At 43.5% G+C, this 27,348-nt stretch overlaps 2 protein-coding genes across 7 annotated transcripts in view; both read right to left on the bottom strand.

Moving 5' to 3' along the window:
• The window catches only part of LOC125765383 (serine-rich adhesin for platelets-like), a 36,560-nt gene extending 16,843 nt beyond the window's left edge, over nucleotides 1-19,717 (bottom strand). For 3 of the 6 annotated variants that reach the window (XM_049430417.1, XM_049430421.1, XM_049430422.1), the window contains exons 1-3: nucleotides 19,623-19,717; nucleotides 18,514-18,631; nucleotides 7,636-7,698 (exon numbers count right to left, since the gene is read on the bottom strand). The gene's annotated coding sequence lies outside the window, so the exon portion shown is untranslated. The other 3 variants (XM_049430419.1, XM_049430418.1, XM_049430420.1) reach the window with 3 other exon arrangements.
• A 1,264-nt stretch (nucleotides 19,718-20,981) lies between these two features.
• LOC125766189 (MFS-type transporter SLC18B1-like) lies at nucleotides 20,982-26,372 on the bottom strand. The gene is made up of 8 exons (XM_049431912.1): nucleotides 26,016-26,372; nucleotides 25,033-25,477; nucleotides 23,245-23,893; nucleotides 22,953-23,118; nucleotides 22,796-22,891; nucleotides 22,382-22,717; nucleotides 22,145-22,270; nucleotides 20,982-22,030 (listed from the first exon to the last, which is right to left on the bottom strand). The coding sequence occupies exons 2-8, from the start codon at nucleotides 25,141-25,143 to the stop codon at nucleotides 21,946-21,948; spliced, it is 1,569 nt and encodes a 522-aa protein (XP_049287869.1). The 5' UTR covers nucleotides 25,144-25,477; nucleotides 26,016-26,372; the 3' UTR covers nucleotides 20,982-21,945.
• Between the last annotated feature and the right edge of the window lie 976 nt (nucleotides 26,373-27,348).

Raw genomic sequence — 27,348 nt, 5'->3', positions numbered from 1 at the left:
CATTGCGTGTGGAATACTGTGGCATTGCGTACTGGCGAAACGCGCGTAATTCGTTCAACAAAACGACCAGAACGTGCCTGTTTTTAGTGAAGACGCAAGAAAATGGTGCATCGCACATGGCAAAAGGAACCACTCGAGAGGGAGAGAGAAAGAGAGTGCTGTCTGAAGCTTCAACGTTAAGTTAAATGTTGGCAAAGGCAGAAGTCATGTCTCGAAGACATTTAGCATGCAGAAAAGCACCTTCTTCAGCAAGGGTCACCGAGCGTTCGTCGCTGGGAAGGTCTCTGGGAAGCGCTAGAGCAAAACTCGTGCAACCATCACCCACGGACGCCTGGGTGAGTCGTGCTATCCCGCGGGAACCGTGGTCGCAGGGATCGGGGGTCGGGTAATGAGCGTCTGAGTTGATTTACTTTTCCCAGCGGCTGTTTGATGGAGGTGGTCGTACGATGGCGGCGAGACGATGCCTGCACGTTGATGAACCAACGTCTCGTTGTGGTTTTGCATTTTGCATCATTGAACTTGTGGGGCGTGATTGAATGTTTGAAGTGCAATTGTACGCTGGCATATTGCATTTGTCCCGAAGGCTCGAGTGTCACACTCGGGACGGTCGTGCGGGAACAAAACTGGTGGAAGACTAGCTGACTGTGACGTGGCGTGTCAGGCGTACACTGATTGAAATTATAATCATCTCATTAGAAGCGTATTGGTTTGCTCGTAGATCTCGTGCAGGGACTTTTAACGATGATCATAGTGATATTTAATTAATAATAGATATTTGTCTGGAGCGTTAGCTTTGAGTTGATCGTAGCCTAATCGAGAGGAGAGCCTTTAAATGATACGAGAGAGTCAAGTCTGCACCGCTGGGGAAGTCATTAATCTTCGTAATAATGAAGATTTGAAAAAAAGGAAGCATAAATTTGACACTGGAGCAGCTAAACTCATATTAAGGAAAGGATACTCGTCGGTTAATTAAAGGTCTCAGGTAAGCAGCTCAAAAACGTCCGATACGCTGCTCACTAAGAGTTGTCATTATTTAATTTATTTAAATCGTTCGTATTTCAAGGATACGGTACGCAATTCTGAAACGTTGATGGAATTGACGACCAATGAACGCGGTGGGCTGTTTGCGTGTACGAGTGGTGAACATTGAGCCGAGTGTGGAATACTGATTTGCCTACAACGAATGTCCAGCGACGTGGTCGTCCAGCTTTGAGTGGATGACTGGCGCAAGTCGTTCAATCCTGGTTGGTGTTCTCTGCCTCGAGTTGAGAGGACTCGAGGGCTAGAACGTATGATTCCTTGTTCATGACGCACAAGTGTTTGGTAGCAAAGCTTGCTTCGTCTGGAAAATACCATTCACTATGAATGGATCAAGAGGAGAACAGCAAGAAAAAAGCTTTTGCTCCTTTAGCCTTTAGTCTGCCAAGTTGTTAAGGGTCCGTTGGGGTGAGTGCACCACAACCGTTTGGATTGAGTTTTGAAGTGAAGGTAATTCCCCTTCTCTGCACGGTGCGTTACCTTTCAGTCTAATCGATCAACTTTGGCACATTCGTTTTTGCAGCAAAGCTATGCTGTTGGTATCAATGAACGCAACTGTTGCGACATGCCACAGACCGGCGTTCGATGCTTGTGGAGGCTGGTGTCTTTCTTGTGGACGTAGCTGTAGGCATCGGGTACATCGTGCCACGAGGCTGTTGGTACAGACACCGGCGAATGTTTGGCTCTGATCGGCGATCGAGTCTCTATTTCGTCTTGGTGTATGTCAGACTGGGTAAGTGTTCCTAGTGTCTAGTCCGTAAAAGGGTAATGGCGTGTGCGCATGATGGAATCATGTTCGGGTATGTATGGATTTATTCGGACGGCATTCAAACACTCCCATCTCATCACAAAACCATGAAATGTGCAACCTTACATCAAATTCTTCCAACAAACCGTAACGAATGTGGTGCGTAAAAAATCACAAAATGGAACCAAATGTTTGAACCATCTCCGACCAACGCGTATTTCACCGACACAAAAACACTCCAACCTAAAGTTTTGGGAGAAATTCGCCTCACCATAGTCCCATTTTCAACCGACCACGAGAAAAAAAAACGCATCTTCAATCCGTTTTCCCTTGAGCGAACCATTTCGCGAATGGGTTCGGACCAGCTCTCGTGCAGCTCACCCCGATAAGCTATTAGCATTTTTGATTGGAGGTCTTTGTCGCTGCTTTCAAAGCCACTGGGTCACCTGCTGCGGTGCTTTGCACCGATTTAACGAGATTAACGTGCGTAAATTTGTGCACAATTCGTTTCCGTGCATTTTTCGCCCGTAAATGGGCGCGTGCCCGTTGCCTTGGTTGCGTGGGATGAACTATATTTCTTCCCCTTTCCTTCCGGCCGTGGCGTTGCTGTTGGCAGGTTGGGTTGGTAGTGTGGAAGAAACCAAAAATTAGTGCGAAAATAATTCATTCTTCCGTAAGGGTACGATTGTTCTCAGGAGATACCGGTAACGGTATTGGTAATAATCTAAATCAGATCTTAAAATGAAGCACGATAACTGGGTAAAATGTTTGTATCAGGCTTGTTAGAGAATTCATTTTTTAACAATGTCTTAGAAATCGAGGCTATTTTAATGGTGATTTAGATGAATTTGATGCGATCCATAAAGTAGAGTTAGTTTATTGTGTACGCTGCATGCTTATTTTATGCATGATGTTGGATTTTGATTGTTAGTTTGAATCGTTAAATATAATGTTATGTATGAAATTCGCACATTTCACACTGTTTTTATTAATATCTTTAAACAAAATTTTAATATCGTCTTGACTATTCTGGCATAGGGGATAATATTCTTTAAGTCAATCCGGATCCTTCATTTATTTAATTGGAGTTTTATGTAATGATTCGCAAATGTTAATGAGTCAAAAGTCTGAAGAATATTGGCCCCGCACTTTGAGATGCATTAGATGAAAGTTGTCAATAAGATTCACTTCTAAAATGTCGAGATTTCTTCACATTTTTAAGCTTCACCAAACAATGGTTTTGCGTTAAATTGTTGCAGCAAGAAGCATACACCGTTGGTTGGTTGAACGGTTCCCTGACCGGGAGGAATGTGTCCGTGTGTGTGACCCATGTGAATTGTTTATGTTTTTCCTCAGCTTACCATACTGTCCTGCACGTTCAGAATACATAAATAATACCCCCTTGGTCACTCCCGGAAACGGTCACTGGCCACTTTGCGCATGGTTTGCAGTGAAAAATGTTAACCACTTGTTCGCAGAAACCAAGAACCAGGAGCACGTTTCGTTTGCTAGCCCACCCTCTCATCCGACTCCAAGGGCAGAGACGAGCAAGCCAGTTGACACTTTGGCTAGATAATTGGGGCTATGACATAAGCCTTTCTTTTGCATCCACTTAGGTTAAAAGCAAAAGCCAAAGAGGACAACAAAAAAAAACGGATCCAAAACAAACGGACGTGTACGCAGGCAAGTGTGACTGGGCATAGGTTTGGAGGTTTAGGCACCGATCGTAGGTGAAGTAAAATGCGAACTATTCTGCACAACCCGACGATGATGTAATTTCACCAACCGGGTCGAGAGAGTTTTTTTTTTCGTCGTCGTTGTTGTGTTACAAGGGGACACACGCGGGGATTATTCGCGCTGGGGATGCATTTATGTAAAACAGCTGCAATGAGAGCAGCAGAAATTAAACACTACAACACTAGCAAACAAGCTGCAAGGAAAAAAAGAGCCCCTCACAACGAAATTAACAACCGATCCGACAGCGAGTTTTGCGATAGTGCTGGGTGGCAACATCATCAGGCACAATGTTATCTCGTTTAGCAGCGCAAACAGGGTGGCAAAATGTACCGGACCAAGCGCTATTCTTCTGCGCAAAAAAACACACGCCCTGGCACATATGAGCGTATGTATTTGACCGATTTTCCACACCGGCTGGATAGAAAAGCTCAGCACCCGAAACGTGTGTGTTGGGCGGGCGGGAAGGTACTGATTTGTGTTTTATCTCTTTCGTTCTCTTTTGCCTCCTTCCCATACAGATTCACAACAGTGGTGTTTCCCTCCACGAAAAAAGGGGATGATGCGTAATAAGCTGTGTATGGGGGCTTTTTTTGCGCCTTCTTTTCACCCCGGAATGCACGGGAAGGCCATCAACAATAGGAAAAAAGCGGTTTAAAATTGCATTCGATCGCGCAATCGTTCGGTATGCGGTGTGATGCGGTGTCTACGGAAGGCACACTACGGTAAAGGTGATGAAGGGTTGCGACCACGGTGTCTCGGTTCATTTTCGCAAATATGATAATTTCTTTATTGCGAATTCGGAATGCGCGTGATCTGCACACTGGGGGTAAATATGACTGGTTGAGGGGGGGTGAATGCAATGTGGGACGCCTGATGGGAAGCTTATGCAGACAAATTGAAGTAACGCGTGTTTGCATTCCCTGTCTAATCGCTGTGAGATGAGAAGACTTGCTTCGTTTTCCTGCTCTGGCATCGTCGGTCGATCTTTTTTTTGCTGTTGCTGTATGCAAAAAACGCACATCTTTAATTGCTACCTGTGAGAGGGAGTTAGCGCCACCGGGAGCTTGGATCATCTCCGATCAAAACAAAAAAAAGGTCGAACGATCGTGAGGTTTTCACTATCGTTCGATCAGATCGGCCGATCAGCGGCATAATCGATCCGTCAGCTGCGTTGCACTGAGCATTGGAAACGCCGGGAGATTACTGCATGTTACCCGTCCGGTATTACGTTACCGTGTGCCGGATCAATAGATGCAGTGGGTTTATTTTTTGCACACAGATTTTTTTTTTTGCAATGATCACAGTGAAGTAATGTGCATATTGTAATGAACGGTTACGTGAAATTAGCCTAAATAAATGAATGACGGGGGGAGATTGTTTTTTTTGCAGTGCAAACAATGCAATTTGGTACACAAATCTTAGTTTTTTTTCTTGATGATTAATGATAGCTTTTCGAAATTAATTTTGAAATCCATATTCAGAATTAATTTTAAATTTTAAATTCAGCTCCTTTGTGACAAATGAAAGGGCCTTATGGTTCTCTTGGGAAATCCATGAGAACAGCTCAAAATTACACATTCTGTAGACAACGAAACCCTTCTGCCGAAGAATTCAAAGGAATCAAAGTGTTTATAGTCTCTTTCAAACATTCAATCAAACAATTTTTAACGATGGTAACATTCAACATAAATCAAATTCCTGACACTATTTATACCTAGATGAAAGTACCACCGTTTGAAAAATATGTTCTTTCAAGGCAAATGTATAGAAAGGATCGATTTATTATTTAGTGTACGAATATTCCATGCCACCTTAGGACACACCCGAGGGCCGTACCGAAACTCGAACCACTCACGTATGGCACGGTGCTGTTTAATTAGCTAACGGATGATGTCGCCACGCATGTTACACCTCTCGGCACCTTGGTAACCGTACCGTTCTCGGTTCCTTCGCCACACGAAAGATGAAAGTAAAAGTGAACTAACACCTACGGGTCTGAAACGATCACCGTTCGGATCTCCGGCATTGCAAGGAGAGCAAGTTTAAGCCCCGGTTTTAGCTCTTGTCTTGCTGCGGTGTCAGTGACGTGCCCTGGTTGCTGGTTGTGCAGTTAATTCCTCCCGAAGCAGTACGGTTACGCCTTAGGTGCACCACCTTTGCCACCAGAGGGTGACTATCGGTTTGCGTGGCAAGAAACTTTATTTTCGCACCCCGTTGTCACGCGCTGTCATACACAGTGTGTGTGTGTGTGCAGGTCGTTTGCGATTGTCTGGTGTCTGGTCAAAAATTGTCTCGCCAGTTCATCTCAGACACATTAGCAGTCTAACGGTGCACGCGGTAACACATCATATTCGAGCAATTATCATGGGCGTTGTAATCGAATTAGCGACAGTATCTCATCATTGCGCACCGGTGTAACAATGGCGAAGCGAAGAGGCAGCCTGCCGACGACAAGCGACAGAGGACACGATGATCCGTTTCATAATTTATATGCCTACCTTCCCGGGAAACTGGTGTAATTAAAACAATTAAAAATCATCGGTATCATCCTGGGAACGGGGCGGAAGCTTACATGTGCCGGACCACCGAATCGCCTTACGGTTTAGCTAAAAGACCCGTTTTTGGATTCAATTTGCTCGCTCGGGCGTGTTAGGAATGTATCTATCTAATGCATCACAACGGTAACAACCGTGTTCAGTGCGATGTCAACCATACCACTTTAGAGATTCCACTGATTCGCTAATGTTTGAAAAAGGAAACACCCTCCCTTATCTGCTTAACAAATTGTACCCATTCTCGTAGAAGATACGCATTTATTACACGATCCATTGAGTAACGGTTGTGTTATCTGTACGTTTGAAAAGCAATCTTTTCTCAGCCACACAAACCACACGCATCGGAACAGCGAAAGAAGAAAGAATAAATCGCCCCAAACGAATAAATAGGGTGCAGTAAAACGAAAGACTTCAACGCTCGTAAACCGTTGAGCATCCGCAGGAAGATAACAAGCGACGAACCCTACTTTATTTTTCGTGACGGCAAACGTCAGCGGATAAGAATGCATCCCGAATTCGCGGCAAAAAAAAAATGGTGCTCCAAGCTGCGAGTTTTACTGCAACTATAGATCGTGCAACATTATTCAGCTCAAGGACACGTCACACCGCAGGTAGTGCGGTCTGTTACTTTACACTTGACGAGAGAATTCTTCCGCAGCGGGACCAAATTAGCGTGTTTTGTGCTGGCAAAGCGAACATCGCGAATTTCGGTAAAATGGTTTAAAATAAATTGAATCGTGCGGATTACCTTCCCGCAGGATTAACTCCCGAAAAACGGTGGCTTTGGACCGTCCCACGGCTTGAGTTCGATAAATTATGATCCTTCCCGAAGCGTCCCGAATCTGCAGCTTCATAAATCTGCAGCGTTGTGGTGCACTTCTAGGAAAACAGCACGTAAGGATACATTAAGGGATGTAATAAATGCGTTCCAAGAGGTTTAAAAAAGTAAGAGCACACGGGGAAGAACAAAATAAACATTGCTAAAACTGCCAAAAAGCAGGCATGACAAGGCCACGGTGTGTTGTTTATTTTTTTATGTTTTGTTTGGTTCCCATAATCTTGTGTTAGTCATCAGCTTCGTTACGGCTCACGTGATTGGAATTCGAGACGAATTTGAAACGCAACGTCTGCGATTTTGGTTGGGCCAGAGACGGAAAAGAGAGGAACCAAGACGCCAAGAAAGAATAACACAAACGATGGCTCTAACGCAACGTGCTATCCGTTTGACCGTCGGAGCACACCATTACATCATCCGAGTATTGACGAGCATTTGAGCATTCCATTTGAATAGAAGTGTTGATTTATTGAAGAGAACCGTTGAGCACGGTACCGAGGTGGAGTACGAGTTCGATCGGGTCTCTTGATCATCGATGAAGACCAGCAAAGCGGAAGGGAACGGCTAATAAACGTAAAATAATATTGCGTTCGTTCCCGAAGCGAATTAATTTTCCGTTTTGTCTGCCTTGTCCATGTTGGCCACCGTGTTTGTTTGGACGTGTATAGAACGAAGCTGTACGAAGGGGGACAGGAAGTTTGTTCTAACGCTGCAGTACTTACGGAATATATTTTAACCCAACGAACATGGACTCATGCTGCGGCAGAAGTCATCGAACGGGAGTGCTGAAAGTGGGAAAGAAAATAAAGAATGCGTATGAATATTGCATGCAAAGTGGTTTGAAGAGGGATGATTCCATAAAGAACAATTGTTCTTAAATGAAGTCGATTGAAGCCGGTGAGTTGTTGCTTAATTAGACCCTTTTTCACTTTAATTTTCTAATGGTACTTCAGGTAACATATTAATTACGTATGAGACTATGAAACGGTAGAATGTACTGTTCATTTTTATTGAAACAAGTCTCAAACAACCAACAGATTTGTAGGTTCAGCATGTGACTGCGAGTGATTATATTTTTATACATTACTACGGCACCTAAAATGTTTTTGAACGGTGCTTACAAGAAATGCAAGGTGAAATAACACTTCCATCATTTGAAGTAGCTATCTTAAGACCGACAGCTGGATTGATCGATCTTTCAATCAATCAATCCTATATTCCAGCATTTTTTATACTTGAGCAATTATCAAATTTATAATTTATTTTTCGGAATCTATTTAAATATCCAATTTTATAGCAATATTTGTTATTCTTTTTCCTATATTTTTTATCCAATTCCAGAGAAATTACAACGACAAGAAAAGGGTGTACAGTTATTATATTACCGGCCTATAAAAAATGAAGAATAATCTGTATCATTTCTATACATCTCCTATTTTATCACCCTAATGCTTCTTCACGCCAGATCAAGAAGGTAAGAATTATAATCGATAATATCATGCTATAACTAATCAACCGCAATAAACCTCAAGCAATGCATTCGTGCTTTTCCATTCATGTAAATTCAAACATCGATACTTTCAGCCAAAGTTTCACCACAACCAGCAAATCCCAGTCGCAGACAAAACAAATAAGAAGAAGGTCATAAACATTGGTGATGCAATAACGAGGAGTCGAAGATGCGTCGCCGTTCCACATACCCAAACGATCAAAGCTGTCTTCTTCCAATCGTGTGGCAGCAAGCGTGTGGAATGTCAACATTTCTCCACACCGGCTGCCATCCGCAGATGTCCCTCACCTTTTGACATCTGAAGAAACACGACACAAGTTTTTTGGGGGCACCGTAGGTAAAATCTTAACGGAATCCCGTTTCTTTCCAGGTTCCAGGTGGAATTATGCTGAACCATTCGGGCACCCACTTACCCGAATCTCTGCAACACGAAATGGGAGAGAGTATGGTGCAAAATCTTATCCGACGTTGATTTGTTTGCATCTCGATCGTCTCCTGACCCTTTTTACGCTTTGGACGATCTTCTTCGAAAACGGAGAAGAGATAGTTTCTCGGTGTGTTCCTCACGAGTGCATGCCAGGGAAGAAGCGATCTTCGACACGATCGAACGATAGCCGTCAGAAAGCGTCATCGATAGGCGATCGTCTTCGCTGTCGCCGTTACCGTCGATGATCATAATCAACCAACGAAATCAACCACGGGGAAGTTGGATTGGCGCTGGCTCATTTGAATACTGCCACACACTGTCTCATGGTTGGAACGGTTTTGTGTCTGTGTGTCATCCCAAGCTGATGATCACCACTCCCAGCTGGTCTGGAGTGCGTTTACCCCATCTTCAGGGAGGCATTTTTATGATTCGATTCCCTTCGTTCCCTTTCACAGCACTATCACCGCACTTCCGGCGTCCGGTGTGCTCCACCACCCCATCGCTAGTTTCGGGTTGAGGACGCCTAACTGTAAATTGAGCGAATAGGTTCAGATAGCTAGCATAAAAATGCCTTCTAATTCTGATTCATATAAAGGTCACAGCCCTTGTTCTACCGGTAACGGTGTGTGCCATAACAGGTCGTACCGATCGTCCGAAAAAATCCCTTACTCATGCTGATCGATTCATGAGTGCGTTGGAGGATTTAGTGGCAGAGTTCGTTCCGTCGCTAAGTGCGATTCTTTCCTCCCCATGAACTTCATGGTGGTGGCTTTCAGATGTAGAGAAACGAAGATTAAGAAAATATTGGGAGAAGCCAAACCGGTTGGACAAACCAATATGTCTTCGTGTGCGCAAAACTCGCGATTCAATAATGGATTGGTTATTAAATTAAACAAACGCAACGCGATGGTGAGGTGAAGTCAAACAGCATGACCGTAGCAGAGTGCAAACTCATCTCGGATCGATCGTTCCATTCATAGCCGCAATATCCGTGGTCTAGTTTGGGTTTGAAAATTGCGCCTTTCCTCGTTCGATTTGTGTGGCGTGATTGCAAAACATTTTGGGGGGTGAAAATATCCAATCCAGAAAGGTGTTAGTAGCGAAGGTACAGTTAGCTGAAACTGCTACTTCTAAAATGAAGTTTAACCGACTGCTTCTATTGGTGAGAAAATCTACCCAAAACTCATCCATCTGGATGTGTTTTTTTCGGTTATTCTTCGTCCGAAATCAAACTGCTGGCTGATGAGATGAAATGTTCTCCAAGAGTTGTTTCAACTGATTAAACTTTAACGGATTTTTTGTTTGCCCAAATGTCCACCAAAAATTCCATCCCTTATTACCCAGGAACATTGCTTTAGTGCTGCTTGTTTGCAGATGTTCGCGGTTCTAGAGTGTCGTCGAGTAATGACTCCAATGTTTGACTTGTGGGACTGGACGGCGATCGTTAAGAACATGCTGAAACTCATTAAAAAACGACTTCTCTCCCAGACGCCAGTCTACCATTTCGCAAGAATAAAAAAGAAACTTCCAAAACTACTTCCAAAAAAATCTCCCTTTCGGCGTTCCGACAATGATGCTCATCGCCTCAAAATGGCTGGACGACCTTCAGATCCCTGTTGGGGTCGCGGTTTAGCGCTCTACGCAAATTCATCGTAGATTGTAGTTTGTAGTGAGGTGTGATATTCCGATTGGTAATCAAACGGCATTGAGTTAACGATCTAGAACGAGAATTTCCCCGCTTGCCGATGGCGCTCACGTACATAACAGAAATCCCCACGTGAGCTATCGCGACGGTAGGAGTATGGCGTTTGGCTGCGTTCACAATTTGAATATTCAATGCGAACGATCTCGAACGAAAAACCGGTGCCGAACGCCCAAGGAATCTCGAAGGTGGGTGGAATTCGCTGTCGTATGTGGTGAGTAAGCGGGACTTTACGTGTGTTTGAGCTTTATTCAGAAGGGGGATGTTTACCACTTTTGGTCACTGGAAATCCTTGTTGGAGAAAACTCGTCATCACCAGCTCGGTCTTCGAAGGAATCGTTTTTAATTTGTTGCGTAATCGATATATTGCGTTGATCGTATCGACCTGAATTGTGGGGCTTCATTGAAATCAGGTGAAAAGATAAAATGTTTGCTATTTTTCGGGGGCATTTTGATATTGTTGGTTTGCTGTCAATACATTGGTTAAGAGAATTTTGATAGTGACTTAATTAAGTAGGTTTATTTAAGATCCGGGTTGTAAGGCGTTTAAATGTACTTTTGTAATTTTTGACCCAATTTGCCGGATTCATTTGGGCCAGATCGATTTGGAAATCGATCGATCAGACTATGTTTTATGCTTGCGGACATTTGTATCTTATTCTCCAACGATTCTTTCGTTCTTCTACATACGTTCGCTATACGTATATGTACACGACATATATTTACCAATGATCATTACATACAACCCCAATGACGTTGGGTCCTTCTAATTGAATCAACGTATAAATAAATCGTAGCATAAATCAACCATGTCTACATTCCTCAATCTTATCGATACGTTGCAACACATCCAGCTGCTAGTGTGGAAATAGTGGAGTACAACGAATGGAAAAAAACGCGAGTAAAACTCAGCAAAACCGACTCTGGCAGGTGGCCAGCAACCACGTTCTACCACCGATCCAGAGCGATTGTGCAACGAAAGTCGGGAACGGCACCGGCGGTAATTGATACGGTTTCGCTTTTCTTCAACGGTGAAACCTGTCCACAAGTCCACTTGCCACCATGTTATCCCACCTAATAAGCTTGAATACCACCCACAAAAGGAAAAGGGGCTTGTTTGCCCAGTTAAGATTCCGAAGCGGCTCAGAACTCGTTCGCTAGAGGCGCAACCTAGGAGCATGTTTGTACTCACAGATGTTTGGAAAATCTTCTCAAGCAATTTTGACCATTTTGTTCGTTGGTTTATTTGTGTTAGTCTTGGTTCTTGGTTAATTGGTACCGGAATGTGGTGTAAGTGGTGGCACGTGACCAGATGGTGACAGGTGTGGGCGAACTGCACCCGAGAGGTGACTTTTCGAGGAGCCAAGGTAAGTTGTCGGAGGTTGCGTTTAATTTTAAATTTCAACACATCTTGTAATGCGCGCAACCTTGTAGAAATACACCTCGTCTAAACACGTACCAGAGTGAGAGACTATTTTTTCATCGGTGTCTTTGCAAAGGGACGGCGCAAGTAAAAGACAAACGAGATGCATAGTGGTCGGCTTCTCTAGCTTCCACAGCCCAGGCTCCGGAAAAACGAAGCGAAAAGGTGCGCTAGGTCGAGTTAATGTGATCATGACACTGGCGTTTAGCTTGAGCGTGAGCCCACGGGCTCTGTTTTCACCCGATTTGACATATGCTGATGACGGTTGATGAGCATTTCGAAAGCAATTAGAGTGTGTTCCGTAGGCAAACGTGTGGTGAGAGCTTCCCGTCGATGGGTTGTTGTAGGTTGCCGTATTACACCACGGTTATGGCTGCGCGATGAAAAATGGACCCGCGTGTGTCCGTTCGTCATCGATTGCTTGCTTGAAAGGAAAGTTGACGTTAGCGAAGTACTAACTGTTTACCTAGGAGCTTCCTAACGGATGTGTACGGAGAGATGCTAACTGATAAGCGGTGAATGTTGTAATGCACGTGACGAGGTGTTATTAAATTGAAAACACACATGCGCAGACAAGATCATGTTTGGAATGATGGAATAAATCAAAAGCATTACTCAAAAGCAGTTGTGCCCGGAAGCTGTATAATTTGCGGCACTAATTTAGGAAGTAATTAGGTAAGGTTAGTAAAATTTAAATTTGAAAGTTGAATATTAAAATAAGAAGTCATTAAAAGTCTGTGACAAATTGATTGATATCAAAAATATATCTGAATTTTTCTGATGCTACAGACAACGGCAAACCAATGACTCTAAATTATCTTTTTTAAGTTATTTTCGATTCTCTTTTATTTGAAGATGTTTTACCATTAAATGTTAAGTTATAATTTTTAGATGATTATTAAGCAAGGTTCTGAATTGTCAACATCACCATTCTTTGTTCAACTAACGTTGAATCAATTTTTAACAACTGTTAATAAAAAAATCATTTGATTTTTTTCTCCTGCAAATTCCAACCCTTATTGACATTATTAGCACCATTATGTGCAAAAAATAGCGGCAACAACCATCCGTGAAGGTTCGGCTTCAATCAGCACGATCAATAATGCATTCGAGTAATGTTTCGCAACATATTACATACACACCGCCAGCTTTGTGATCGGATCGATCGGTTGTGTCGCAGCATCATCAGCATAACAGCAATGCAGCATGCACCGTACCAAATGCATCTTGCTTCAGGGACACCGGTACACCGCTCAACATACTTGTGATCTCCTCCACTTGTTACTCCCCCTTTCTGGGACTTCTGTACCCCCCTGCCCATATTCTGGCATCCTACCCAAGATGACAATATTTGCTCTTTTTTGCAACTTTTTACACCAACATCGTCAAGAGTTTTTCTTTTTCTTCAAGACGTGTAAGATATACATCCAGGTGGATGAATATATGTTTTGTTTTATTTCCTTTGCCTGCTGTAGCCTTGGCCCCGCAGCGTGGTCGGTAGTGGGTTAATTGAATTTAACTGTTTAATGCCGATACTTCTTGGTTTGCTGTTATATTAATCCTCCCTCCAGCATTCGGCTGACTTCGTCATTTCGATCGTTTCTTTGTAACTGTGCCAGCTACAGGTGATGAGGAAAGAAAAAAAAACCCACCGAAGGACGTTTATTAACTTTTGCGTCGAGTGCTTTATCGTTTCAATCGCCGGCGGAAAAGTACGCACTCGGTGCCGGGCTGTAAAGTAGCTTTTGCAAAACCAAATATTACTTCCCCTTGCCGGGTAAATGCAGGGGGATGCGGTAAATTGACCCCAAATGGAATGGTTTTTGGTAATAAATGTGCGAAATTGTGATTGTTTTGAAATTGAAATTTAACCTACGCCGAAAAGTGAAACCGATCGAAGTTTCGTACATTTCCAACTGGTGTTCATGATGATGTGTCTGCTCGAAACACGTTTACTTGCAGCCTCTTAATGCTTATTTTAGAAAATTGGTGAAACAATACTGCGATATGATCAGTTTAAAACGTTGCAAAACGTCTTTTTGTTGTTAAATTGCCATTATATTGTCGGGGCAATTCAAACAGACAAACGAGAGAAGATGTAATACACCCGGTGAGTCAATAAACCTCATCCATCATAAGTAAATAATTTACTATCCCAATAAATAATGTTGCAAAGCCGGTCGGTTCCGTTTTTCGGGTTTGCATCCCGTTTTCGAGAAATTCGAGAAGAGATTGTGTGCACCGGAATTTCGGGTACCCATCTGGTCGAACTTTCGCTTTCCTCGTGCCCTGGGCCGGTTGGACAGTCGCTGGGCTGGGCACAAGTGTACACAACGGCCCGTGGTGTGCACGGGATGAAACTTTCTTTCGGTAATCGGTGGTTTATTTCTTCCCCAAAAACCCGAACCTGTCACTTCGCCGTCAACGGCAGGAACATTCGTGGGCAGCGGGACATGAATTTAATTTTATTTAGTCTTTCGTCTTTTTTTTTTATTTATTGTAAACTGCTTTTATGGTCTGGAGCAGGTTTTCTTTGCTTGCGGGTAACATGTTTGTTAGTGCTATTTCGAGATAATGTTAATTGTACAAACAACTTTGTTTTCTATCAAAACGCGATAATGGGAGTTGGTTTACATAAAAACTAACTCTTGACCACTGCAACAGCGGAAAGCAAACAGATCAAAAGCAAAACGCAGGAAAGTCGTACACACGAACGCAGAGGCTCGGTGACACTCTGGTCTAGATGCAAGCGATCGGACGATCAATGCTGCAAAACGGCTCAAATTTCGTCATCATCTTGCGCTTTGGGGTGAAAATTGATTCGTGCCGTTGGTGCTGCGTGACCAACCAGTAGAAAGAAATGCAGCTTGCAGCCCTTGCAGTAAGGTCGTTTGCTCCGGCAAAGGGGGACGGAAATCGAACCGAATTCGAGTGCACTTTTGGAAGGCTTCGGACTTGCACCTTTCGCTCGCTCGAAAGTCGCACCTTTCGCCGGCTGTAGCGTGTGTGAAAACGCGAGATGCTGCAAGGCAAGGGTACGGGAAACTTTCGCTTTCCAACCGGCGGGTCGATACGGAAAGGAGCAAAAAAAAACTGAGCCAATTGTTGGCAAAACCGTCGCAATTCAGCCACGAGCGTTTCGAACAAAACGATCAATCAAACGCAAATGATGCGCTACTGGTACCGATGAAGGACATTCAGCGCATTCACATGCATACTGCTGAAGGTCGCTTTTCTATTTGTCGCACAAGGAACAGGTGACCATCGAACGGGTGTAAGGAATCTGTTTACCGAGGCCGAGATCGATAAACGATGACCGGTTGCAATTAATTAGTGGCGTTAAAGATCATTTCGATGGTAAAGTGGGGAAGATTCATTGTCGTCAGTGCACTTAACTCTCCGCGTTGAATAGGATGCCTAGGAATGTGATAAACAAGTGCGCTAATATTTGAATGATTTGTCGATTCACATTCTCCATACAAGGGATGACACGTGTGACCGGTTCAGTGTATGTAGTATGTGACGTGAAGGCTAATCGAATGCGATGCGGTGAATACTACAAAAATGCATTTTTGTCTCACCTTAGAGACGGCTCATTAAAGAATGTTTAAAGTTAAAAAAATATATTTTATAGCTCCTAAAAATAATCTAAGCATTTTGCTATTATTTGCTATAATATTGTGTTCTAGACAATCTCAACTATATAAGATTACTGTTAGACTAAATGAGCTTAGTATTTGATTAAAATTTCTCTTTATTTGAATGGAATTGTTCTTTCCTATATTAGAAGAATATACTTTACGAATATAACAAGTAGCAGTCCTGTCATGTTAGAGATCGAATCTTATCTAATCCAACCTTGCCATAATAATAATCTGGTAAGGCCTGAAAGCTGAAAAAGGTGTTTCTAACATCCCATAATACCACACTTGGTATGATCTAGTAGAACATATTACGTCATTTGGGAGGCAAAAAATATTTCTTTGATGTTTTTTCACTAAATGAAGCAAGTCCATCAAAACATACGCCATGGTAAATATTCACTTAAAAACATCGCGTGTTAGAGGAAACAGGATCACCTCTAAAACGTATTATGCTTTATTAGGAGGCAGTGTTGTTGGCAAGTTTTTTATTTTAAAGCACGTAATCGTTTAACACGCAAAAACGATTTGTTTGTCGATTGTCGCTCGCCCGAATGCCTTCCTCGTGGTGGAACTAATTAAACTGTGTTCTAAGCCCGCAGTTTGGCTAGCGGGCATCAACGATGAATATGAAAGGGAAGGGCTTAAGGTTTTGTTTTTTTTTTGTAGCCAGTGTCTCTTAAATTAGTCTGACTCTTCCTGGCCCAAAAACACTAACGACGTTTAAGGTTGATAAAAAAATGTGCAGCAACTATGAGGCGTAAAATTATGATCAATATCTGCGAGTTGCGTGTCGAGTTCTTACAGTCGGGTTCCGGTTCGAATGAAATTGATCTTATGAAGCAGGAAATGTTTGTCATACGGGGGACATACACGCACATTCAACGACTTTATTCGGATGTGACCGACCCGGAAGAAGACCTTCACGAAGGTTGTCTGTTTTAGTCGAGCGATCGATTGAAACGCTTATGATAAGACGAAAAATCATTACCGAAAACGATGGAATGTTGTGTTGAAATTTTGCTCGTACTCTATCACCCAACTATTGAAGCAAAGGAATGGAACGAACTACATTCACCAGATGTCAGTTTCGTGTTTGAAATGATTTTTAATCAAAGCCGCGTTGTTGTTTGTTCAGCAACGAAAATGAAACCGATTGCGATTTGGATCATGGTGTCTGCTACCGTAAACAACGATCATGACCTATGAAGAAGATGCGATGGAATGTACTGTATACATTTTCCGGCCACTTGCACATCGGTCGGTCTTCAACCGACCAAGACACGGAAGATTGCCTAGCGAGCTCAAGGACGTACACGAAATCACAACCGTATGTGATGTGGTCCAAAAGATAGCAAACGATCAGTGTCTTATCGTTGAACCGTTTAAAGTGTCCTGCGAACGCGGGATGTCACTCACGGGCCACATGATGACATCGCGAAAAGATTTACTTCTTTCACGGAACGCAATAATGCATCACCGCGATCGGAGCGGTATATTGTGGCACAGAAACTGGAGCACAGCTACATAAATAATGCATCACATTTCTCACATTGCATCGCACATTTCTCACTGCCGAGTTAGGGTCACGAGGTTCCGTGGGCCAACTCCCACGAAAGCCCTTCTGCCAGCAACAAACCGTAGCTACGCAATTGATTACAGACTTCACGGTACCACCCGAGAGGTGGTGGCTTGAGATCACCCGAAAGCCACCATTAGCCATCACGTTGAGCAAGTGTTGTTGTTTGGTTTGATAGTATTTCAGTTTACACCTTCTCTCCAACGAGTTGTTTTTTTTTGGGGCCGTTGGTTTGTGAAACATTGGTTGAATGCCGAAAAGCAAACAGCAGTTTCCCGTGTGCATGCGATGCACATCTTGCGACAGCTTGTGTGTGTCGTTTGTTTGTGTCACTAATTTTCAATCGCGCTGAACGTCGATTACGCTAACGCTTGGTTCGAAAATCTTCAATTGTCATGATTTACGTGAATTGTCTTTCGAAGATGAGACGGGAAGGTTGGAGGAAAGATGTCACTGGAAGATGCACCCGGATGAGAATGGGAGAAAGAAGCTTCGATCACGGCCGATTCACTGATAGTCGGGAAGGAGAAAGTTACCGACGGGCATTTTTGTTGCATAATTGTTTGTGCCGCTTTGCGGTACGATCTTAATTGAACGAGATCGAGCCAAGCGCGTGAACATACAGCCTGTGTGTGTATGTGTGTGTGTTTTTTTTACGGTGGGTGGAACGAGACGATCGAGTTGGCTTTTATTGAACATTTTGCCAGTAAAGTTCAATTTCGAGTGGATTACCTCGAGAAAAGGAAGAGGGAAGGAAGTCCGTGAGAAAACGGAACCTTGCGATCGATAGTTTTGGTTGTTGTTTGTGCGACCTTTCGAAAACAGATTGAAGCTGCTAGACAGCAGCTTAAAAGCATATTTATATTTACCCAAAAACCCCCCTCGGCATGGACGGCACGAGACAAATGCTGCATTCTTGAACAATTAAATTGTTTGATTTATTAGCGAAAAACAGCAGAAATGTGTTGTGCAGCGCGCCTTAAACACGTACACATGTTCTTGTAAGTGTATAGAAGGGGAACGAGTTGTCATAAAGCTAGGTTCCTTTCGAAATTCGTGTGTCGAAGTGCGCTGACTCACCCGTACACGAGTGTCACGGGGTTCGTCGCTTGCAGAATGTGGGCGACGGGAGTAGATTAAATCTTTCGTTTCAATATATCTGACAAGGCCGTTCGGGAGGGGATTTTTTTCGTTTAAAGTCTGCTTTTAAATTGTTTATTTTTGCTGACCCCGTTTCTGATGGTGCACTTGCAGTAAGTTATGGAAAAATTGCAAAATAAAAATATTTCATATAAAAATGTACCGTAAGTGTTCTTACCCTTATGCCAGCACTGTGAAAGGTTCTTTCAAATTTTCACAAACACTTTGGATAAACTTTGTTCTCGGCACTAATGCACTGCACTGTTAAATCACATTGAGCTGTAACTCTAACAAGCCTGTAGAATTATAACGAGGAAAATAATATTTTATAAGCAGAAAACTTGTCACTTTTTATCAGACACATGACATTCTATGAAATCACTTCAATATGTAAACTACATTAAAAAAAAAACAACCACTTAATGTTTGTTAAGCGAATTGACACTACGAACGGAAACCAGCAAAAGTCCGCATCGGCTTCTCCGCAAAGCGTACAAACTTCCTTGCGGGCTCTTTTTTCTTGCGAACAATTACCATCCTGCCGTGAACTGTCTCGCCGCGCACAAGATGGAAACGGTTCGATGCCGGTACGAATGTGTTGGTGCGCAGGAGTTTCGCGAAAATGCGAACGAAGCGAACGAAAACGATCAAATCCAACGAATGGATGAATGGCAGAAGAAATAATTCGCGAAGAAACGTTTCAAGATTGGGAATTGGCCAAACATACAACTGGGAAGGAAATATACCAAATCATGACATTTATGAAGCAGAGACGGTGCTTTAGTTTAGGTACTGTAAAGGTGGGTAATCAAATTGGTTGATCATGAAATGTGACACCTTTGGGAATGTTGCAAATTAGCAAACGTTTGGACGTGATCTAATTCAAGTAGCTGCGATGAAGGATTTGAAACCACGGAGAAATTGTATGTTTTGCCAAACAGGAATGTAGGAAATGGGAACATTTTTAAAACTTTTTTCTTATCACACTTTGTCACTAATGATCGCGTGGATGTCAACTATTTCAGTATAACGTTCCACTATTGGCACATCTTAGTGGGACCGAGTTCGCCTACACACGAATTGTTCGGTACCCATGTTTGAACGTCTTGCAGTTTACAGGTTTTTGCGCAGACACATACCCAGCCTGTGCGACACTTGACACTTACATTGGGAAAACGCATGCCCCGTTCGACACAAACCCCCACAAGCCGTTCACTGCGAATTCGACCTCTCCCCCCGGGCGTAGGAAGGCAAACAATAACCGGTTGTCTGGTGTACGATCCCTACCTTTACTGCTACGAAAGATTGGTCGCAGGAGGTTCACCAACTGCCACCATGCGCTACGAGCTCTGGAACGCTACTAAGCGGTGATCGTGAACCGTGCCGGGTCCGAAGCCAGCGGGTTGCTGTTTTTGCTGTTGGAGCCACGCACGCCACCGTAACCGCGAATCAGACGCAAACATGCAAGCGGATGTGCGCAGACGGTGGTTGCTGTGTGCCCGGTCCGTTACATGTTTGTGTGAACGCGGAACAGCAATGCGACACCGGCAATGGTGAAAGAGTCGCCACGTGGGGGTTGGCGGGTTGGGATAGCAGATTGGCAAGTCTGGTTGACCGGTTCGTCGTCACTTGCGCTTTCAAATTGTTCGATTACTCTTTACCACCGGCACATTACTAACTGGGTAGTAAAATGGTGTATAAAATATACAATCTTTTATATCTTATATGTTTCCCCCAAGAAAATATAAATAAAATATATATTAAAAAGTGAGGCGAAATTTTTATTTTGTTGTACAATTTATTTGTGTATCTAGTTTTATTAATCATAATGAATATATTTAATAGTATTATACGTTTTTAAAATTTACGAACGACACCTAAAAATCAATTCTTTCACTCGATTTAACGCAATTTAAAATTATGTAAATTCAATGCAGTTTCAATTTTGTCAAGTACTGTAAAACGGGCGAAAACGCTTTGAATGGAGTAGTTACTAGTAATGACAAACAGATGGCGCTTTCTTCGCAGATTTCAAAATGCGTCCTTATTGCGTGAATTACTCGGGAAACTTCTTATTTTAAATCAGTTTTTAGTGTTTAATAAATCTTTCAATATAGTAGGCGATTTAATCAACATATTTTGTTTTATCTCTTCTGCACCAGAAGGCTTATAGGTAAACGGTGAAAATGTGAATACGCAGTTGACATATAGATGACGCCACTACAGTTTCTGAACGTGAAGTGATTTAAATAAAAATGTGCTAAACTGGTTCAGTAATTATATACTACGTAGTAAAGTTGAAATTCTAACAATAAGGAAATGAATGAAACGTGATCAGCCGGGTCGAGATGTTGTTTGATTACAACATGTAAACCTTCGATAAGACTGTTTGCCACCAGATGAGGTTGCGCATTGTCACAATAGGAACAACCATTGTACGACACCGTCGCCGCTAGTATTTCTATCACGCATATGTTTGTATTGAACCAACCATCAAAGGAACGATCGTCCGATTTAGCTCCAAAACCGTCGTTCTTTCACAAGTCGAAGATTAGCCGAGATGAAGTTTCTCGAAATGAAACACCGCAACTTACAAAGCAGCACACCCACTCGAAAATAAAAACGAAGCCACCGTTCGTACGCCGGTTGTGTCTGTTGATTATAAATACAATATTTTATTTCCTTTCTACTTGTGTGTTTGCTCACATGCCTTATCTAACATACTCCCATTTCACACCGCACAAAACTTATCAACATCACACATAATGCTGGATTACTTCCACTCGCTCCGTGCCAACCGTCTTGATCGTACGCGTCAAAATTGCAACTGCAGCTTTCGCTGTTGGACAGATTGCCTACCTCGGACGTATGCAATTGTTTGAAAGGCTACTGATACAAATGGATGGTATTGCAGACTGCAGAGAGCCGAGGTCAGGGGCAGAAGCGAGTAATCTCGAGTGACACTACACAATGGACAGGATGGAAAGAAAGGTACAAAAGGCACGCGGAAACAATCGAAATGGTGTGGGTAACATTAAAATTAATGGTTGAAAATGAATATCGTTTCTTGGTTTTGGGTGAACAAACGGCGATATGGACAGCACGATCTTCAAGGTGGTTTAACGTACAGATGAGCAAACATTTTGTTGCATCGTTATCGTTGCAGCTGATAACTGTTGAAACCTGTCAACAGTCTGTTTCGCCTTGTAGGTATATTAATCTGTCTGTAGCCGTTGACCAATCCGTTGAGTATTGAATGGGTATGGTAAAGAATGTGTTCCAGCTTTCCTAGCTCTTGTGGATCACCGAACAGAGGAGATAGAGAGAGAGAGAGGATATAGTGTGTCGTCTGTGTAGCGTAAGTGACGACGTAAGAACAATGTCCCTCCGCAGGACGAGTGCGCTATTAACACGCAGGAGGTAGTTACAACTAGTTAAGCTGGTTGTCTTTTGGCAGGTATAGAGTGCGCTTTGAGTGAACGGAACAAAAGCAGCAAGATGAAAATACCGATCCGCAAGGTCACGCATCGTTGTAGCCCGGCATCGGGGGGATGTCGGGATCGAGGTGACCGGTACGTAGGACGCACGATGCACAGCAGCATTTGGCCGTTTAGGCCATCGTATCGTGATAACCGGGCCGGGCGTCAAAGCTTCCATAGTGTGTACCGTACTGTGTGCCAGTATTCGTCTCTAACCTGGTAAACGGAAGTGGAAAAACAAAATTCCCAAATCATCAAAAAAAAAGGGTTACTAATTTAATGACACGCCTCGACCTGAGACTTGTTTGTTGACCTCATGTGACTACTTACTCCGTGACGGAGCGTGCCCAGTGTCCTTGTTTGCTTTGATAGCTGTTGCTGATTAGCAGATTGTTTACTGACGGGCGCCAGGAACCGATGAGTGAACTCTGACTGCCGGAGAATCCCGATTTGTTACTGCGCTCAGTGAAGAAAATGGTCGAGAGGAATGGGAAGATATTTTATTATTTTTTGAACGTTTCATGCCAACTTGTCCTTCCCTGTTATAGGGCCACACAAACAACTTACCCTCGGTAGGTGATGTCAAGACTGCTGGTGCGACTGGCACTGCTTTCATTGCGCGAATCACCATCCTGTGAGCTAGTGGCGGGCTTGATCAGTGACTCGACGGATGAAATTTCCTTGTACGGCGTTGGGGATCGTTCGAAGCAGAGGAACAGTATGGTGATGATGCCGACGACAAGCTGCAGCCCAATGATAAACACGGTCGATGCACGGAATCCAATCGCATCAAACAGTAGCCCACTGACGGACGGACCTACGAATGCTCCAAATGCGAACGTTGACGTCCACAGGCCCGATATGAGTCCGTATGTTTCAATATTGTCTGGTAGTCCTTTTTTACTGCGCAGAGAAGGGGAGAGATATTGAAGATCTATTTAGCTGATCATCATTCTAGGGATGTTTTGTATTGTTACACACATCGAGATGTTTAGAGCGTCCGTGAAGCTGGAAACAAGCACCGCCGCAATCCCTAGTCCATGTAGCACCAGTCCGGTAATGACGTATGTGAGGTTCCTGGAACACATTGAAGATTAGTATCAAAGTTTAATACAATACAAGACAACGTGCGACATACGTTTCTAGTGGGATGAATGACGCGGGTCCGACCATGCAGAACCCTCCGACGACCAGGAAGCATCCAACTGCTGAGACGATTTTCGGGTTTAGGAACTTGTCCACACCCCAGCCCCAGACGGGAGCTGTCAAAGCATACACTCCACCGTTGATGACGAACACGACACCTGCCAGGATTAAGTGAAAATTGCATACTTTTCAGTGTCATTTACTCCAATTTACAAGATTACCGAGTATTGGCGATTTAAAGCTTCTTATTCAATTACCAACAGAGTTCCTGGTGAGCTACTTACCAAGCAGAATTGGACTAAGGTCAAACTGTCGCAGGTGTGGCTCCATGGTGGCACTGAGGAATCCGATCGATGCACTGGTGGCACAGATGGCAAGCGCACAGACGACCACGCCGGGTATCTTCAGAACCGCGAGCAGCGATGCAGACTTTTCCCGGTTCGGCTGTTCCTCGTTCGGGTGCTTTGGCAGAATGCAGAGCGTCAAGATGGCCGTCACAAATAGTGCCGAACCGAGTACGACGAATGGCAAATAATATCCACCGACGCTGTACAGCGCTCCACCAACCATCGGTCCAACGATCAAACCCAGCCCAAAGCACGTCTCCAACGATGCGAATGTCGTAGCGACATTGTTCGGGAACTCTTTGGCAATGATCGCAAACGAAGCGGTCAGAAAGGCGGCATTTCCAAGTGCCTCCACTATGCGTATTACGAATGCGAGCGTTATGAAGGGCACGTGGCCCGGCACGCGATCCAGCAACCCGAACAGGATGGCCGAGGTGCCGGTGGTAAAGATGCCACTGTTGAATAATACTTTCGGCCCGATCCGGTTGATGTACTGACCGTAGATGGGTGAGATGATGAACACCACCAGTTCGAAGATGCCAAACACGAGCCCATACTCGGTGGCCGTCGCACCTTTCGATTCAGCCTGTTGCGTTGGAGTGGTGGGCAGGTGGAAGAGAAGAAGGGAAGAATGTGTGAGAAACAAATGAGATATGCTTTCGATCGTTCAGGTGCAAGTACAGGTGTGCTCTACCAAGGAACGATGGAGAAGGAATCGAACAACAAGGCGCCTCGTAGCCTAACCAACAGACACGGTTAGATAACGGTGTTGGTGACATTCGAGCGTTCGAGAAATATGAGTCGTTCTAGTCGACACCTCTACCATCATCATCATCATCATCATCACCGGAGGGGGAATGTATTCACCCCCAACAGGCGTAATATGGACCACTGCATTTACCACGCTACATTTAATAATCGGTCCCGGGGTTACTGCAGCATCACACCAAGAAATTGGCAGCTTCCATGATTCATGGCCATTGAGTGATTATCAATTTTTGTGGCACTGATCCATTTCTTGATTCTAGCAAGAGTGTTTGCTCTAGGCAGGAACAGGAAAGCGTGCACAGTTCAATGTCAGATTTGGCAATAAAAAAAGTGTTTTTTTTGCGGGCAGATAACAGGAAAACTGTTTGTTTGTTCGTTTGTTTGTTTGTTTGGTTGTGACTAGAATCTCTGAAGAAGGGTAGTACGACACCGCAGGACGCTTTATGTTTTTAAATAATTAATTAAAGACATAGGATATCCTAACTCCTTAAAGAAAAAAGGATAAATCAATTCAATTTAGTGTCTAACAATACGTCCAAAAGGCTCATTCTGGTTCATTTTGGAATCACCCCAGTTTGAAGCTTTTCCGTTCCGGGGAGGGTCGTTTGGTTCCGTTTAATGATGTGATTAATTTTTATTATTTATGACAGCATTTAAACTCCATCTTAAAAATTAATCAAGGATTTCACTCCGGTCCGTTTTTATAGTTTATTTTAAAATTAGTCTCTGACTAATTCTGAAATTAGATAAATTGAAGCATTGTAAACTTTGTGTCTCAATCATTGAGGCCTAATAATAATATTTTGGCTATGATATGTAATACAAACCAAACCACTGGGATTACTTAACTTATTCTATATTTAACTTATTCTCTGTGTATTTACGAAACACACAGCTTGCGTAACTCGTTGCGGGCTCTAGTCGGAAAGGGTTTATGTCTACTTAAAACAAACGTACCTCGTTCGGGAAGAATGGTGCTTGTAAGCTCACGCAGATCGCATTGCAAAAATCAGCCAGTCCCATAATCATCAGTGTCAGCCACTGACGTCGAGTAAAGTCTAACGCCATCGTTTATGTGTGTTGCTTAAGCCTTTTTCTTTGTTGAGCTTTCAGTGATGTTTGGATGTCTCAAGAAGACGTTTAATTTCGGCAGGAAAACGATGCGTGTGTAAGTATACTAATTTAACGCTGCTGACACTAGTTCACTAGCTGATGTGTCCGAAATGGATGCAATCAATACTGTCGATAAGCGTGTACTTTTTTTTCTCTTTTACTTAAGGACTGCTTTACATGATCTCACTCACACACCGTTGCGGGATTAAACTCGAACCGCACCGTTCTTTCTTTCTCCGCAAACAATCACCTACGCAACACACCACTACCTTGCACTGCACTGAATTAACTGAGAAGAAAAAAAAATGAGGACACGAAGGACACACGGACACTAGCATATGGGGCGTTGGTGTCGTCGTTCTATCACCGATTGGGTCAGAAGGCTGACACGGTACCTAGCACGGGATTTAGCATCTTCTTTTGCGCCGTCTTTGCGCCACCGTTCAGCAGCACACCTTGTACCGCGATTGGTAGCTACTAGGGGGTAGGGAGCAGACTGAGCGCACTATCGATGTTGATAACTGAACCGCAGGGTTCGCTTCTCGTCCAATCAGTAGTAGACGTTTCGATGCGGCAGAAAGCGTTCCGTGCACACCGCAAAAATCACGCTGCGGACAAAAGAATTGGCACGAAGTTGGCTTTGGCGTTAGCGCTGGCACTGAACCGAAACTGAGATGTTCGAACCGTGTCGGGAAGTGTGTGTGCTCCCAGCACGATAACCACCGTGCTCCGCGTTTGCTCTGGTACACTGACAAGTGATGGGCATAGGCGTCGCTATGCACGAAAGGTATCGGTTATAGACTTTTGCCTGCTATGGATTTGGTTACACTGAGCACAGCATCTTTGGTGACGCACTGCACGGGGAAACACTTGTTCGGCAGGATCGTTGACGATCCGTCTTTCAGAAGCCTCGGTACGTTTTTTTCCGGGAGGGACGTAAAATGAAAGGACACTGCGCGAACACTGCTTCGATTAGTGCCTGGGAGCTCAACGGAAGAGCACCACGGTTCTGCGAGCCTAGGCGGATGTTCGGTCGTTGTCTGCGAAGGGACTGATCGCGCTGGGATCGTACAGCTCACAGGGAAGATGTGCGCTGCTGCGTATCAGTTTGAGCGTCGAGAATGGTTGAAGATGATCGTGTGTTTTGCGGACCCATCGTTACGGATTGATCAGATTGCAGCGGTGTGCGAGAGGCACCCGTTATCAACGGACCGTTGCACTATGGGAAAAATGAAGGACGGGTAACGTGATGAGGCATATGTGTTTATATTTTTTGTAAATTGTATTTTAATTGGATGAGAGGCTTGAATCGATGCCATGGGTTAATGTTTAGGCAGCTTAGTGAGCTACTCAAGGCAACTTGTTGTAAGGCTCCCGATCTCAAATTAGAGTGCTAGGGATATTGGAAGATATCTGCATCTAGTGTAACGAATTGAGGTGTTTGAGATCTTTTGTACGATGTCCCTTTCGTAATGTGAAAATCTAGGAGTATCTCAGCATAAGTAGTGGCGGAACAATATTAGTTCTACATAGGATCGTATCAGTAAATTTAATTATTTTCTTACTTAATGAAATAATGAAATTAATAGATTCTTTAATTTAAAAAATTCCAAAGTTTAATGCAAAATGTTTTAATGTACTAACAAATGATATCTAAACATTTATGATTAAAGTAATAATCTTTCCTCTCTTGGTGTTACAGTTAACTCATCAGTGCCGTCACAGCTCTCCGTTGTCGATGTTTTTCGTCTCTGCGGTCCGATCTGCACACTACAGTTCGATTCCGTGTTATCATCTCACTACTATCTTCCTATCGTCCTGCAGCATATCAGCATAGGCAGTAAGCACAGTGCCTTTTAAATTCTTTACCTAAGATGATTCATTGTGTGACGGGGTAAACGTGATAAATGGCACAAACTTGTAAGTTGCGGGACTTCGGTAAATAACTTCAAGGGCTACGTGAGGAAAAGCACGAACTGCACGGAATGATTCTATGTTTCTAGTAGATCTGACAAACATTTTCACAAGTTTGGTGTTACGAAATACTGGGAACCATGCATAATAGCAAAACAAAAATAGGACATTTTTGGCATTCCTGTATTACCGTTCTTGTCTACTTCCAATCTCAACTAGCAACAACGTTATACATTCGGGAGAACC

Source organism: Anopheles funestus, chromosome 2RL (genome assembly GCF_943734845.2).
Source record: "Anopheles funestus chromosome 2RL, idAnoFuneDA-416_04, whole genome shotgun sequence".
Classification (NCBI taxonomy): domain Eukaryota; kingdom Metazoa; phylum Arthropoda; class Insecta; order Diptera; family Culicidae; genus Anopheles; species Anopheles funestus.
The sequence above is the reverse complement of the archived record's forward strand: the minus strand, read 5'-3'. Positions and strand labels throughout refer to the sequence as shown.